Source organism: Thalassophryne amazonica, chromosome 9 (assembly GCF_902500255.1).
Source record: "Thalassophryne amazonica chromosome 9, fThaAma1.1, whole genome shotgun sequence".
NCBI lineage: Eukaryota > Metazoa > Chordata > Actinopteri > Batrachoidiformes > Batrachoididae > Thalassophryne > Thalassophryne amazonica.
Window position 1 is genome coordinate 111,510,833 of NC_047111.1, and position 13,856 is coordinate 111,524,688.

The following is a 13,856-nucleotide window of genomic DNA, read 5'->3' on the forward strand; positions in this document are numbered from 1 at the left end:
AAAGCATTGGAGATCATTGTAGATGAACAGCCTATAATTTTTTTGTATAGGTTTTCCCCTCTCCAATCAACTTTTTAATCAAACTACGCTGTTCTTCTGAACAATGTCTTGAACATCCCATTTTCCTCAGGCTTTCAAAGAGAAAAGCATGTTCAACAGGTACTGGCTTCATCCTTAAATAGGGGACACCTGATTTACACCTGTTTGTTCCACAAAACTGACAAACTCACTGACTGAATGCCACACTACTATTATTGTGAACACCCCCTTTTCTATTTTTTTTTTTTTTTTTTTTTTTTTTACTAATAGCCCAATTTCATAGCCTTAAGAGTGTGCATATCATGAATGCTTGGTCTTGTTGGATTTGTGAGAATCTACTGAATCTACTGGTACCTTGTTTCCCATGTAACAATAAGAAATATACTCAAAACCTGGATTAATCTTTTTAGTCACATAGCACTACTATTATTCTGAACACTACTGTATGTGAAAATCCTGATCATCCAGCGGACGTGAGACATCCCTTGAAAAAACTGGCAAATCCTCTAGTCTAATACTAAACACTATGGAGGAACTACTACCTTGATGGTTTTTGCAACCATTTAGAAGGATGGGTATATAAACAAATGCCTGCTCAGGAAGGCCCTGAAACAGGTTCTTCTCACCCTTAATGTTAATGATCCTGTAGATCCAAGAGTGAGACATCTCAGAGTACATACTATATCTTAAAAACCACAATATTTGAAGATTATAAATTTCTGTCTTTGGAATGACTCTGGAGAAAGTTCCGGTGAATGTAAAGAAAGTACAGCTGGGAAATCTGACAAGCCGGGATGCTTTTGGAAGCACGTAAGGCTAGTTATGAACTTGGGCAGTGTCTGGGGTGGTATCGCTCCAGATTAGTAATTCTTTCCTGTGTCTCTTGTGGACTTAGCGGTGGGGCACTCTGTGTGCCTGCACCGTTGTAACACATCAGGGCCCCCAAAGGTGGTGCAAGGCTGCTGAAGTCGGTGGATGAACTGAGACAGTATTACTGTGGGTGCCACTGCGCTGTAAGGTATATCTGAAGATTATAAATCTGCATAATTTTGAATACAAAAAGATCCTAACAGTATGAAAGTGGCAAAAGTGATACCTTTATTCAAATCTGGCAGCAAGCATCTTTTTACTAACTACAGGCCTGTGTCTCTACTGTCACAATTTTCAATTGTGTACCTGTGTGAGTTTGCATGCACAGGGTGTGTGTTTGCATGTCAGCGTGAGCTTGTCCAGTGAACACGTGAGCTCCAACAGAACAAAACTGTTTAAGTCACAATGGAATGACAGGAATAATAAATACAACATTAAGAGTTTGAACGGGTGAGAAATGTTCACGTCACATCAAATGAAAATGTGACGGAGTTGAGATCTCTGGAATGTGAGGACAAATCAGACGCGTTTGATTTAACTTCCAAACTGCTGAACACACAAGTCGAGATGAAACGTGAAGCACAATCGCAGCTCTGCATGTGGCTTAATATTCCTCCTGAATTCAAGATTATACAGTAACTCACAGAAGTTCTGGTTAAATAAGTAGATTGCACTGAACGTGAGCTCAAACTTTAAGCACGACTGCAGGTACACCGTGAACTGCATCACTAGTAAACAATATTACAACAAACACAACAAAATGATAGAAAGCATCTGCATACACACAGAGTTAATGTTTTGTAACGAGCACTCAGGGTATACATCCACGTTCAGGAAGTGACAATCCAACACTCCACCACCTCTCACATGCAGTTCATCATGATGATGTTTGATTGACATGCAAGGTCAAGAACACATCGAGCGACGACGCAGTACACGGTCGCTCTACGATTTCACATCGTGCTTCTTTTTCTGGAATTTCCTGAACTGCGACTGGATGGCCACGGCGGCCTTCGCCGTCTCCGGGTCGTCCATGTCGATGTCAAAGTCCTGGGGCAGATTGATCTTCTCATCTAAGCGGAAAAGAAAATAAACAGTGGAGATGACAGGATCATGTGGAGCGAGACTGGAAAGTATCTTTTTATTTTATTGCAGGATTAAGCATTACTTTGCCCTTTACTCAATTTTAGTCTTGTGTCTCATGTCTTGCGTTATTATTATTAAATTATCTCTATTAATGAAATTCTGAAAGTCATACATTCATTTTCTATACCCGCTTACTCTATTCAACAGCCATGGGACAAATTAAATTACTTTCTCAATCTGTCAGTTTCTCAGAGTGGTATCTCACTGGGCCACCACAGCTTGTGACCAGCATTTGCAGGGCGGCACCGTCCCCTCGCATGACCTGCAAGCTCTCGCTCACGTGTCACTTAAATTTTTCATAGTTCGAAGTTGGCCTTGGCGACAGAGCTTCTAGCCAAGTGCCCATAGAGCCATTGCACGCATCAGGAAGCACTCTGATTGTAGTCTCCATGACTCATGATGCACAAGAATCGTGAGAGAACGTAGTGTAGTGAGGGATTGACGATGAATGAAACCACATTTGAGTAATTGGAGGCAAAAATGAGGATCTGACATTAGTCAAGTGGCTGAGGAAGTTCGCAGCCATGGCTCAACCCCTGACCTATGTGCAAACATGGTCAGCGGGCTGGACACACCTGTCCACAGTAGCTGAGATGATCTTTCTTTTCTACTAAATCAGAACCACAATGGGGAAAGTGTCATGCTGGCAGCCCTGATCAGCCCGTGCTCACAGAGGTGGGCTTCAGTACAGCAGTGGACAAATACTGGCCATTCCTGAGAACCAAGGAGGACATCTGAAGAGGACGTTGCATGCATGACTGCTGAACATTCTATTTTTCACTATATGGGAAATCATTCAACTAGTGGGTGAGTGCCCTGTTCACAGTTTTCTTCCTGTTGTATTTATTTCTCCTCAGCAAAGAAAAAAGGCTGACTTTATTATTTATTATTTTCTATAACTGCTTACTCCAATCAAGGATCATGGGGGGGGCTGGAGCCTATACCAGCACTCATAGGGTGTGAGGCGGGGTACACCCTGGACAGGATGCTAGTCTGTCACAGGGCCACATATAAAGTGTGTATGTGGCACACATAAAAAAAACAGATGAGCGTCTGTCTGTCTATATTATAGACAGACAGACACATTCACACCTATGGATAATTTAAAGTGTCCAATTTACCGAACATGCATAGAACATATAAACCCCACACAGAAAAGCCCCAGATAGGAAGTGAACCCATGACTTTCTTGCTGTGAGGCAACAGTGCTAACCACTAAACCATCGTGCCGCCTTATTTTATTTTGTTATTATAAACAGGGTTTTTATTGGATACATCTATTCACATGGATAATACTTGTATAAGGTTAAGAACAGCTGAGCACTTGGAGCGCAACATGAACGACATGTTCAAAACAAAGTGTTGTGAAAGTGTCGTGACACGGACCCACAACAGGGGGCGTTAATGAACGGACAATGGATAAGCCAAAAAGTAACAATTTAATGTTGTGAATCGCACAACAACATACAGACAATAACAATATGGTGGACTATCAATCATACACCAGGTGACGTGTGGGCAGGCTCGACGATAGAAGACGCCTGGAGAGAGAAGAGCTGGATCCCCACACAGCTTCCAACACCAACGGAGCTGAAGAACACCGGAGCCGCCAAGCCCTGCGCCCCAGGTGGCCGCTGTCTTCAGCAGTCAGACCCGGTACTGCTGGCAGAGAACAGAGACAGTCCAGATGAGTGCGAGTTCGCACACTCAGTAATCCCACAGTCTGTATTAAGTAAAGGAGGGAGAACCTCCACCTCCAATCACACACACTCGTGCAGCTCCTGGTCAACCACTTATCTGGGTTGGGGTGTGAGGCGAAGCCGTCGCTGTCACACCAAACGCCAATCCCTCAGATAAGGACACACTCCAGGAAAACGGCTGCAACAGAAGTTCAGGTTATTACACACAAAGTGTCAGTCTGCAGAGAAATGACCTGAATGGTAGTTGATTTCTCGGCGAGGAGGTGGAGTTGCAGTCCGGTCTTTGTAGTGGTGGTGATGGGTGACAGCTTGTGTTGATTGATGACAGCTGTCACCTCCAGCAAAGCCGACGCCCTCTCGTGCTTGAAGCCCGCACTTCAAGCAGGGCGCCATCTTGTGGTGGTGGGCCAGCAGTACCTCCTCTTCAGCGGCCCACACAACACAAAGAGCAGGTCTGAGTAACAACAAATTAACCAGTTTATGGGATTTTGCAGAAGAATGTAATTGTACAACAAATATATTTTCATGAGACTTAAAATCAGTGACTGAAGGTGACGACTGGATGGTTTGGTATCAGGACTCTTTGGAGGATTATTGGTTAACCCTGGAATGTGTGTGTGTGTCCTGATTGGCTACTTTAGGAGACTCAAATGAGACGTAATAAGTTACTGTTCATTCACTTTACATGACGGGACGCTGTGAAAAGACGAGCGAGCACTGCATCAAGAAGTCCGCGCACGTCTCCACACAGCCTCCGTACGGCTCCGGAGGGCTTATGTATGCTTCAGGGGACAGTGGGGGGGTTCGTTGAACGACCAGCGGAATGTCTGTTTCTGGCACACGGTCAGCAGGAGGAGGTGCTGCAGCAGCGCCCTGATCATGCGCTTCCACCTGGGCGGTGAGAGCCTCTATCCTGCGATTGAGAACACTGCTCTGCTCGGTAACTAAGTCCAACCGAGCGGCAAAGGCAGTTAAGATGTGCTGCAGCTCACCCACCAGGCCTCCTGCCTGTGCACCTCGCTCTCCCATTGGCTGTTCAAGCGATGGTTGACGCCCCTCGGGATCCATGACGCTGGCCGAGAAATCCTGTTGTGAAAGTGTCGTGACACGGACCCACAACAGGGGGCGTTAATGAACGGACACTGGATAAGCCAAAAAGTAACAATCTTCATTCAAGCAGCACGTCGTCCAACACAGTGCTGCGTGCACAAGCACAGTGCTCCGTGCACGATTGTGCAAGGTGCATGCACAGTCATCCGAAGTTGTGATTTGTCCAAAATGGCTTACTTACATTTAGATGGAAGCTTTTGTTGACCTTGAAGACCTTGAATGACATAAAAAAATATTTCATGATCGCAGAAGAGGCGCGCTCGCTGGGTCTCTATCACGTGAACGTCTTTAAAATAATAACACGCTCAGTGAGAGCATGAGAGCTCATGAGACTTTCAGCACTGTGCCGCTGCATGACTGAGTTTAACTGACACAGCTGCATGATGGGACTTATTTCCATAGAGGGCAGAGAAAGGTTTTAGTGGTTTCACTTCAAATGGTTTACCTGAACAGTTTTGAGATGAAAACAGAAAAAGTGTGATTGATAAAGTCTGGACAACAAACCAAAAGTGTTATCACCTCAAACTGTCATATTCAAACATCTCTTGTTGTAAAAACTGGCAGCAGTGCTTTTCAGGGAGACAAAATTTCCTCTGACTTGACCAAAACAGTTTCAAGACATCATTGTATAATGTGAGCAACGTCTGTCTGTCTGTCTGTCTGTCTCTCTGCTCCTCTCAGGTCCTTTGGCTGATTTCCACCAAATTTGACATGTGGCTGACGGCCAAATCCAGAACTGCCCTTAAAGGGTTTGGTTGGACAAACATCAAGGTCATTGGGAACCAAGGTCAAAATTTTTGATTTTCACTCTGATGTCCACCAAACTTGGCATATATAAGTTGCCCGGGCAATGCCAAATTTGCCAAAGGTCAGTCATTATGGTCAAAGATCAGAAGTGAAGTTTTTCCACTTCAGTTTGTATCAAAATTGACAAACATATGAAGGTGGGTTCTGTAATTGCCCCGGCAAGGTCAAATTTACCAAAAGTCAAACATGGGGTCAAGATCATTTTGGTTTTTCACTCCAATTTAACACAGATAAGGAGTTGGGTTTTGCGGGTACCCATGTGAGGTCAGATTTTCATGAAGGTCAGTCATTGACGTCAAGCTCAATGGGGTCAATGGTCAAAATTTAAGTTTTTCACTTCGATTTTCAAAAAACTTGAGACAAGTAAAATTCCCCCCTAAGGGCAAAGGACTTAAGTGTATGTTGATTTTGGCTGTCAGCCCATCCTATTTTCACCAACAGTTAACTTCTCAAACGAATAAACATTCAAGAACTTTGGCACATTTGAGCAGCTTTTGTCACTAGTGGGTGATGTGAACATTTCAGGGCTTCTGTACATTTACTACTTGAAACCTTAAATAAATTTAAAAAAAAAAGGCATTAATAGTGTTACAAATGCATGATTTATTTATTTATTGCAGACAAGTCTTTGACCTCCAAGTGTTAATGTTAACTATTTTGATTTTGAGAGTTTTACAGTTCTTGCGTTTTATGACACGGAAGGTTTTGCCATATGGATGGAAGTTAGGATGAACAGGAGGACAGCAATTTCTCTTGACAAATACAGTGGGGTAAAAAAGTATTTAGTCAGTCCCTGATTGTGCAAGTTCCCCTACTTAGAAAGATGAGAGAGGTCTGTAATTTTCATCATAGGTACACTTCAACTATGAGAGACAAAATGAGAAAAAAAAAAAATTCCAGGAAATCACATTGTAGGATTTTTAAAGAATTTATTTGTAAATTATGGTGGAAAATATGTATTTGGTCAATAACAAAAGTTAAACTCAATACTTTGTAACATAATCTTTGTTGCAATGACAGAGGTCAAATGTTTCCTGTAAGTTTTCACCAGGTTTGCACATACTGTAGCTGGTATTTTGGTCCATTCCTCCATGCAGATCTCCTCTAGAGCAGTGATGTTTTGGGGGTGTCACTGAGCAACACGGACTTTCATCTCCCTCAACAAATTTTCTATGGGGTTGAGGTCTGGAGACTGGCTTGGCCACTCCAGGACCTTCAAATGCTTTTTACAGAGCCACTCCTTCCTTGCCTGAGCGGTGTGTTTGGGATCATTGTTATGCTGGAAGACCCAGCCACGTTGCATCTTCAATGCTCTCACTGATGGAAGGAGGTTTTGGCTTAAAATCTCATGATACATGGCCCCGTTCATTCTTCCCTTAACACAGATCAGTCGTCCTGTCCCCTTTGCAGAAAACAGCCCCAAAACATGATGTTTCCACCCCCATGCTTCACAGTAGATATGGTGTTCTTGGGATGCAACTCAGCATTTGTCTTCCTCCAAACATGACTGGCTGAGTTTTTACCAAAATGTTCTATTTAGGTTTCATCTGACCACATGATATTCTCCCAATCCTCTTCTGGATCATCCATATGCTCTCTGGCAAACTTCAGACGGGCCTGGATATGTACTGTCTTAAGCAGGGGGACACGCCTGGCACTGCAGGATTTGAGTCCCTCTCTGCGTAGTGTGTAGCCTTTGTTACTTTGGTCCCAGCTCTCTGCAGGTCATTCATCAGGTCCCTCCATGTAGTTCTTGGATTTTTGTTCACGGTGTCGTGCGCACGACGGTGTCGTGCAAGCAGGAACACAGTGCAAGCAGCTGGGACATGGTGCATTGTGCCACTGATGTGGAGAACAATAAAATAAAAACCAGTATGTATGATTAGTGAATATCACTGGGTTGATATAAATAATAAATAAAAGGGGACACAATACAGAACCCCGCGGTTAAATAACCCTGGTTAATTAAAAAATAAATGCCACTCATGGGATTCGAACCTGCAATTTACAAAAGGTCTGATTACCAGACGGAAACTTTTCTCCAGCTGTCGCAAAAGCAATATATGTTTTTATGTATTTCTATGTGAGGACAGCAAGCACACACACACACACACACCACACGTGTCTGTCAAAACACGGTACATGTTCTGCAGCTGTGACATCCAGGACAGTCCAGTCTCACTTTTTTTTTGTGCACCCGTCACGAAATGAGTCAAATTTTCATGGCCGGGTTTTATTTAACTCACTATAACTAACCCTACTTCTACCCCCAACCCTAACCTTAACCATAACCTAATCCTACTCCTTCCTCCAACCCTAACCATAACCACTCCTGACCCCCCCCACTTCACCTTTAATTTCGTGCAGCCATCATGGAATGAATTAGAATGAATTCATGCTGCCGTGACAAAAATGAGGTGCTCTTCGTCACAATATCATGAATCAGTAGATAGATAGTATATTTCGTGCTGCTGAATCATGACCTGCTCTGAGACTGGGTTTTCCAGGAACAGAGATGTCTCAACAGTTCTTGGCAGCCAGCCACGCCCCCGTCCGTTCAGTGCACAAACAAAGGTGTCACTCTGTGAACAGATGAGAGGTGCCTCACCTGCGCAGGGGGGGCAAACCACACGCATGCATGTGTTGGGGGGACCGACACTCTGGCACACCACATGCGTACTTGGCAACTTCACAGTTATGGAGGCACTTAGATAAATTTCACCATCAGCTCGAAAGTGATTGTCTGCTGACTGTTTGTGTGCTAACAGTATGAATAGCCACACATTTTCTAGGTGCCAAGCGAACGGTGTAGATGTTCATATGTGTTACCTGGAATTTAGTCGACACCTGCCGTGAGAGGGTTCAATCGGCTCTCACAGCTGTTGTAGCAACAGGTGTATGAGGCGTTGGAAGCAGCTGCGATTTCACATGTATTGCATACAATTCCTGCTTCATGTGCAATTCGACCACGTTCATACTATGTGTGAAGGGGCCCTAAGCAACTAACTGTCAAATTAGTCATCTTGAAAAGTTTCTATAAATTTAAATGCATAACACCTTCTATTCTGTCCCTCATACAAGTTAAGGGTTTGTATTCTGTTTGTTTAGTGGGGAACTTGAATATTAGAAATGTGCATTTCTCTCCAAGCATCCGTAGCGGACCGCTACACAAGCCGTCTCTCTGCATTTCCTGCATTTCTTCTGTTTGAGAAAGCATAATTTAAATTTTTCTAGACACTTACGTATGTTTACATATAACAAAGCGAAGTAGATGAGTTTTCATTTATTCTTGTGTATATTCTACTTCTTATTCGGCAGAGGTTTCCCTGTTAGCTTGTTGTCATAGAGGTTAGCATGAGTAACACTGCCCTTTCATTTTTGTGCATGCTGTCTTCTTTCTGTTGCTAAGGCTGTGATCCCAATTGTGAATGTAATGTTATTCAGTTATATTGATATTGAATGCTCTTTATTCTTCCTCTGTATTTCAGTTTTACAACCAACACAAGTGGAAATGTAGTACGTCAGTAAAAACTCTGCTGAATGGATACGTCTGGGTGGAAGGTCACGGGCATTCAATGTTGTTTTTCGTCCTTGCCGCTTACATGGAGAAAGTTCTCCAGATTCTCTGAATTTTCTGATTATATTATGGACTGTAGATGATGGAATCCTTAAATTCCTTGCAATTGAACATTGAGAACCATTGTTTTAAACTGTTGGACTATTTTTTCATGCAGTTGTTCCCATAGTGGTGGACCTCGCCCCATCTTTGTTTGTGAATGGCTGAGCCTTTTAGGGATGCTCCTTTTATACCCACTCATGAGTGTTCTCAGTTCCCAAACGCTTATTAAGTGTTGTTAGAAGGAAAGGTGATATAACACAGTGGTAAACATACCACTGTCCCAGCTTTTTAGAAACATGTTTGTTGTATGGCTGGGGGGCCTGGCTGCCTTTTGTTTCTGTCTTTTGTTTTTCCTTCCAGGTGGCTTGCATTTGGGACTGAGTGGCTGTGTTGCTGAGGTTATCAGGACCTCACCCTGATCACCTGCGGCTCGTCAGGACTCACAGCTGTGGTGCATCTATATGGATTGGAACATGGTGGCATTTAAGACTGGAGTATACAGTGTGTATTTGCCAGAAACTCGACCTTGTGACCAGACGGGTGAGATCGTCGTCTCGGGAGCCATCTCATCATCAGTGGATGCAGAGAACGTCCAGGGTTTGATGCACGGTCTGTGAAAGAGGAGGGGGGTGAGGTCTCACGCTCGTCAGCACACTTCCTGAGGTACGTTAGATTTTGTGACTAACATTTATACAGTCAGTAAATGTGGTGTCCCTCACACCGTATTATATTGAGCTGTACGTTAGTCATGTATCGGCTTCCACTGCAGTGGAGTTTTGTGAACTGGATGTTCCATGCCTGCAGGTTGGGAAGCTGATTAGTAATTAAGCCAGGAAGTGTTTGCTGTTTATGTACACCTTTGAGTGGTCTCTCTGTATGTAGAGTGTGGACTCACATAATGGTTCCTTCTTTCACAGACTCGGTTTGTTGCGGCCACCTGGGGGGTGTCGGCGGGGTCCTTGGGTCCCGAACAGCTTCTGGCTCCGGACCGTTAGCGCTGCTGGGAGCGCACCGTATCACCACCATGCCAGACCGCACACTCTTTTGTTGTTTTGTATCACTGTTATGTATTAAATTCAGTTAGCCTTTGTACCGTGCTCTGCTTATTTCATACTGGGTCCTTCAAACGCTGGTCGGTTCTCCGAGCTGCGTCCGACACATAACAGTAGTCTCTGGCCAAACATCACGGACCCAGCGGTAGCAGAGACGGTAACGCGCCGGGAAGGCGGCAGCAGACGTTCAGTAGTTATCCGGATCAGTTGCGGGTGCTCTCCGCCCGGATGGTGCGTGTTTCAGACCCATTACTAAATACTGATTTGTGCTCTCTTGCAGCCGTGTTCCTGTGTTTGTGCCTTATCCGTGGGTCGTGGTGGAGTGTGACTGGCGACGGCTTCGCGTCACGCTCCGACCGGATAAGAGGTTTAAACGGGAGCTGCAAGAGTGTGTCTGTAATGGGTGCACGCGCACGGCGGAGCTCTGTGGCACGGGTCGCTGAGCTTCCTGTGTTACAGTTGTAGCCCCGTTTCCCCGGATAAAGATAACTACTGCGTCTGTTGTATCAGCTCCAGCATTTAGTTGAGCACATTTTGGTTGTGTGTTGCACACAGCTGCGCACGGAGATGCAGCTCGTTTGTTTTCTGTCACCAAATGGGTTTTTTTCATTTTTAGCACTTTGGCTCCCTCTTTTGGTGACTTAGTCACATTACCGTTAAGCTCTTAAATTAGAACAGGTGTGTTCGATTTGTTTGAGCTTAACGGTATACGTCACTGATTTGTTTTGTGTTAGTTCATTTCGTGTGGGTGTTTTTTGAGTTTGTTTTTGTGTGGGATTTAGTTTTTTTTTCCCACTGTTTGTGTCTGGGGTTGTGACCCTGCAGCCTGTCTAAGAAGAAAAAAAAAGAAAAAAAAAGGACCCAAACAACTGTATGTTGGTCTGTTAGTCTTTCTTTTTATTTCTTTTTGTTTCACCTCCCCAGGGTTTGATGGGACGGTCCCCTGGGGGGTGATGGGGTGGTACTTGGGTTTTTTTTTTTTCGTTTTTTTTTGTTTGTTTGTGTTATGCCCTCTCTTCTCCTCTGACTCCAGCCGGGTGAGCCGTAGTGTCGGCGTTGCTGGAGGGGTGCAGTTTGGTTGTGCTGGGCATTTCCCAGGTAGCCTCTGCACCCAGGAGGGGGTTTGGGGTATTTTCTTTTTCTTCCCTCTCTTCTCCTCTGGCTCCAGCCGGGTGAGCCGTAGTGTCGGCGTTGCTGGAGTGGTGCAGTGTGGTTATACTGGGCGTTTCCCGGGTAACCTCTGCACCTGGGGGGTTTTGATTCCCTGTTCCACCTCCGGCTTCAGAGGTTTGGGGCAGTGGGATATACCCGCAGCTAGTGGCTGGTGTAGAAGTCGGAGGAGTGGCGCCGTTTTGTGCTGTTTGCCATAACCGCTGTTCCACTCCTCCCGGTTGGCTTCTGGGGTATAGTCACGGTTGGTGACACTGGACGTGCTTCCAGTTTCCACTGCGCCAAGGGGGTGGGGTTGGGGTTGTTTTGTTTGTATGTTTTGTTTTTTTTTCCTCTTCTTGTTTTTCCCCCCAGTTTCCGCCCTCAGGGTTTGACTGTGGTGTCCTCTGGGGGGGAAAGGGCTGTGGGTCCATCTAGCCATAGACGGCCGGGGCTGGGTCCGTTGGTCATGAGGGGAGGCGTCTCCTGGGGTTGACGAGTGGTCCTCTGGGAGGCGCTGGGAGTCCCCGTGGGTGACGTTGGATCCCAGAGGGACCTCGGCTGTGGTTATTACTCCTGGAGCTGGCGGGAAGTCCTCTGGGGGGTGTTGGTCCCTACATGTCGTTTGGGGGGGGGGGGGGGGTGTTTTAGCACTTTTATTTGTAAGCTTAAGTTTGGGGGTTTTCTTTTCTCCTCTTCCCGGGGTTTGATGGGACGGTCCCCTGGGGAGGGGGGGTGTTTTGGTTGTTTGTGTTTGTCTTTTTTGTTTTATGACTAAAGACCGCACATGGTTGGATAAAGGCTGACCGCACAGGTTTAAGAACTCCTGGCCACACCTGTGCTAAGTGACTGACTGAAACAAAGGCAAGGATGCAGCCAGAGGAGAGGACATCAACCATTCTGTTGGAAGACGAATGCAGATGCGGTTTCCAGCCATGGTCCCTGGAGGGGGGTGTTTCTCCTGGGCCAGGTTTGTGTGGTTGCCGGGAGGCTTCCCGTGAGGGTGGGGTACTGTTGTATGGCTGGGGGGCCTGGCTGCCTTTTTGTTTCTGTCTTTTGTTTTTCCTTCCAGGTGGCTTGCATTTGGGACTGAGTGGCTGTGTTGCTGAGGTTATCAGGACCTCACCCTGATCACCTGCGGCTCGTCAGGACTCACAGCTGTGGTGCATCTATATGGATTGGAACATGGTGGCATTTAAGACTTGAGTATACAGTGTGTATTTGCCAGAGACTCGACCTTGTGACCAGACGGGTGAGATCGTCGTCTCGGGAGCCATCTCATCATCAGTGGATGCAGAGAACGTCCAGGGTTTGATGCACGGTCTGTGAAAGAGGAGGGGGTGAGGTCTCACGCTCGTCAGCACACTTCCTGAGGTACGTTAGATTTTGTGACTAACATTTATACAGTCAGTAAATGTGGTGTCCCTCACACCGTATTATATTGAGCTGTACGTTAGTCATGTATCGGCTTCCACTGCAGTGGAGTTTTGTGAACTGGATGTTCCATGCCTGCAGGTTGGGAAGCTGATTAGTAATTAAGCCAGGAAGTGTTTGCTGTTTATGTACACCTTTGAGTGGTCTCTCTGTGTGTAGAGTGTGGACTCACATAATGGTTCCTTCTTTCACAGACTCGGTTTGTTGCGGCCACCTGGGGGGTGTCGGCGGGGTCCTTGGGTCCGAACAGCTTCTGGCTCCGGACCGTTAGCGCTGCTGGGAGCGCACCGTATCACCACCATGCCAGACCGCACACTCTTTTGTTGTTTTGTATCACTGTTATGTATTAAATTCAGTTAGCCTTTGTACCGTGCTCTGCTTATTTCATACTGGGTCCTTCAAACGCTGGTCGGTTCTCCGAGCTGCGTCCGACACATAACAATGTTGCAGGCATCCATTTCAAAATGAGCAAATATTTGCACAAAAACAATAAAGTTTATCAGTTTGAGCATTAAATATCTTGTCTTTGTGGTGTATTCAATTGAATATAGGTTGAAGAGGATTTGCAAATCATTGAATTCTGTTTTTATTTACATTTTACACAACGTCCCAACTTCACTGGAATTGGGGTTGTAGTTCATGGTTAAAGCAATGAGCATTACAGCAAAAGTGTAAAATTACAGACAGCTTTAGGCGTCAAATAAGGTGTAGTGGAAATAACACTACAATACTCTGCACTGTGTTTCTGCATGGTTGTAGTATTTATACTGAATATCCTGTATAGAAAAATACCTTGTCCAGCACATGGTTTGCTGTTTCCAGTTGCTGCTCCAGATGTTTGTCTCTGCAAAGGAAGCACAAGAACAAAATGATAAAAATCCAAATACTGGCAGAACCTTTGATCCTGTCCATTCTGTAAGGACTATCAGC

General features: G+C 45.2%; 1 protein-coding gene across 2 annotated transcripts in view; it reads right to left on the minus strand.

Moving 5' to 3' along the window:
• Positions 1 to 1,227: 1,227 nt before the first annotated feature.
• pcp4a (Purkinje cell protein 4a) overlaps positions 1,228 to 13,856 on the minus strand; it is a 65,457-nt gene continuing 52,828 nt past the window's right edge. Inside the window, exons 3-5 of one of the 2 annotated variants that reach the window (XM_034177471.1) lie at positions 13,719 to 13,770; positions 5,047 to 5,079; positions 1,228 to 1,982 (exon numbers count right to left, since the gene is read on the minus strand). In XM_034177471.1, the coding sequence (XP_034033362.1) occupies positions 1,855 to 1,982; positions 5,047 to 5,079; positions 13,719 to 13,770 (213 nt within the window). In that variant the 3' untranslated portion in view covers positions 1,228 to 1,854. The remainder of the gene's footprint in view (positions 1,983 to 5,046; positions 5,080 to 13,718; positions 13,771 to 13,856) is intronic. The other variant, XM_034177470.1, reaches the window with a different exon arrangement.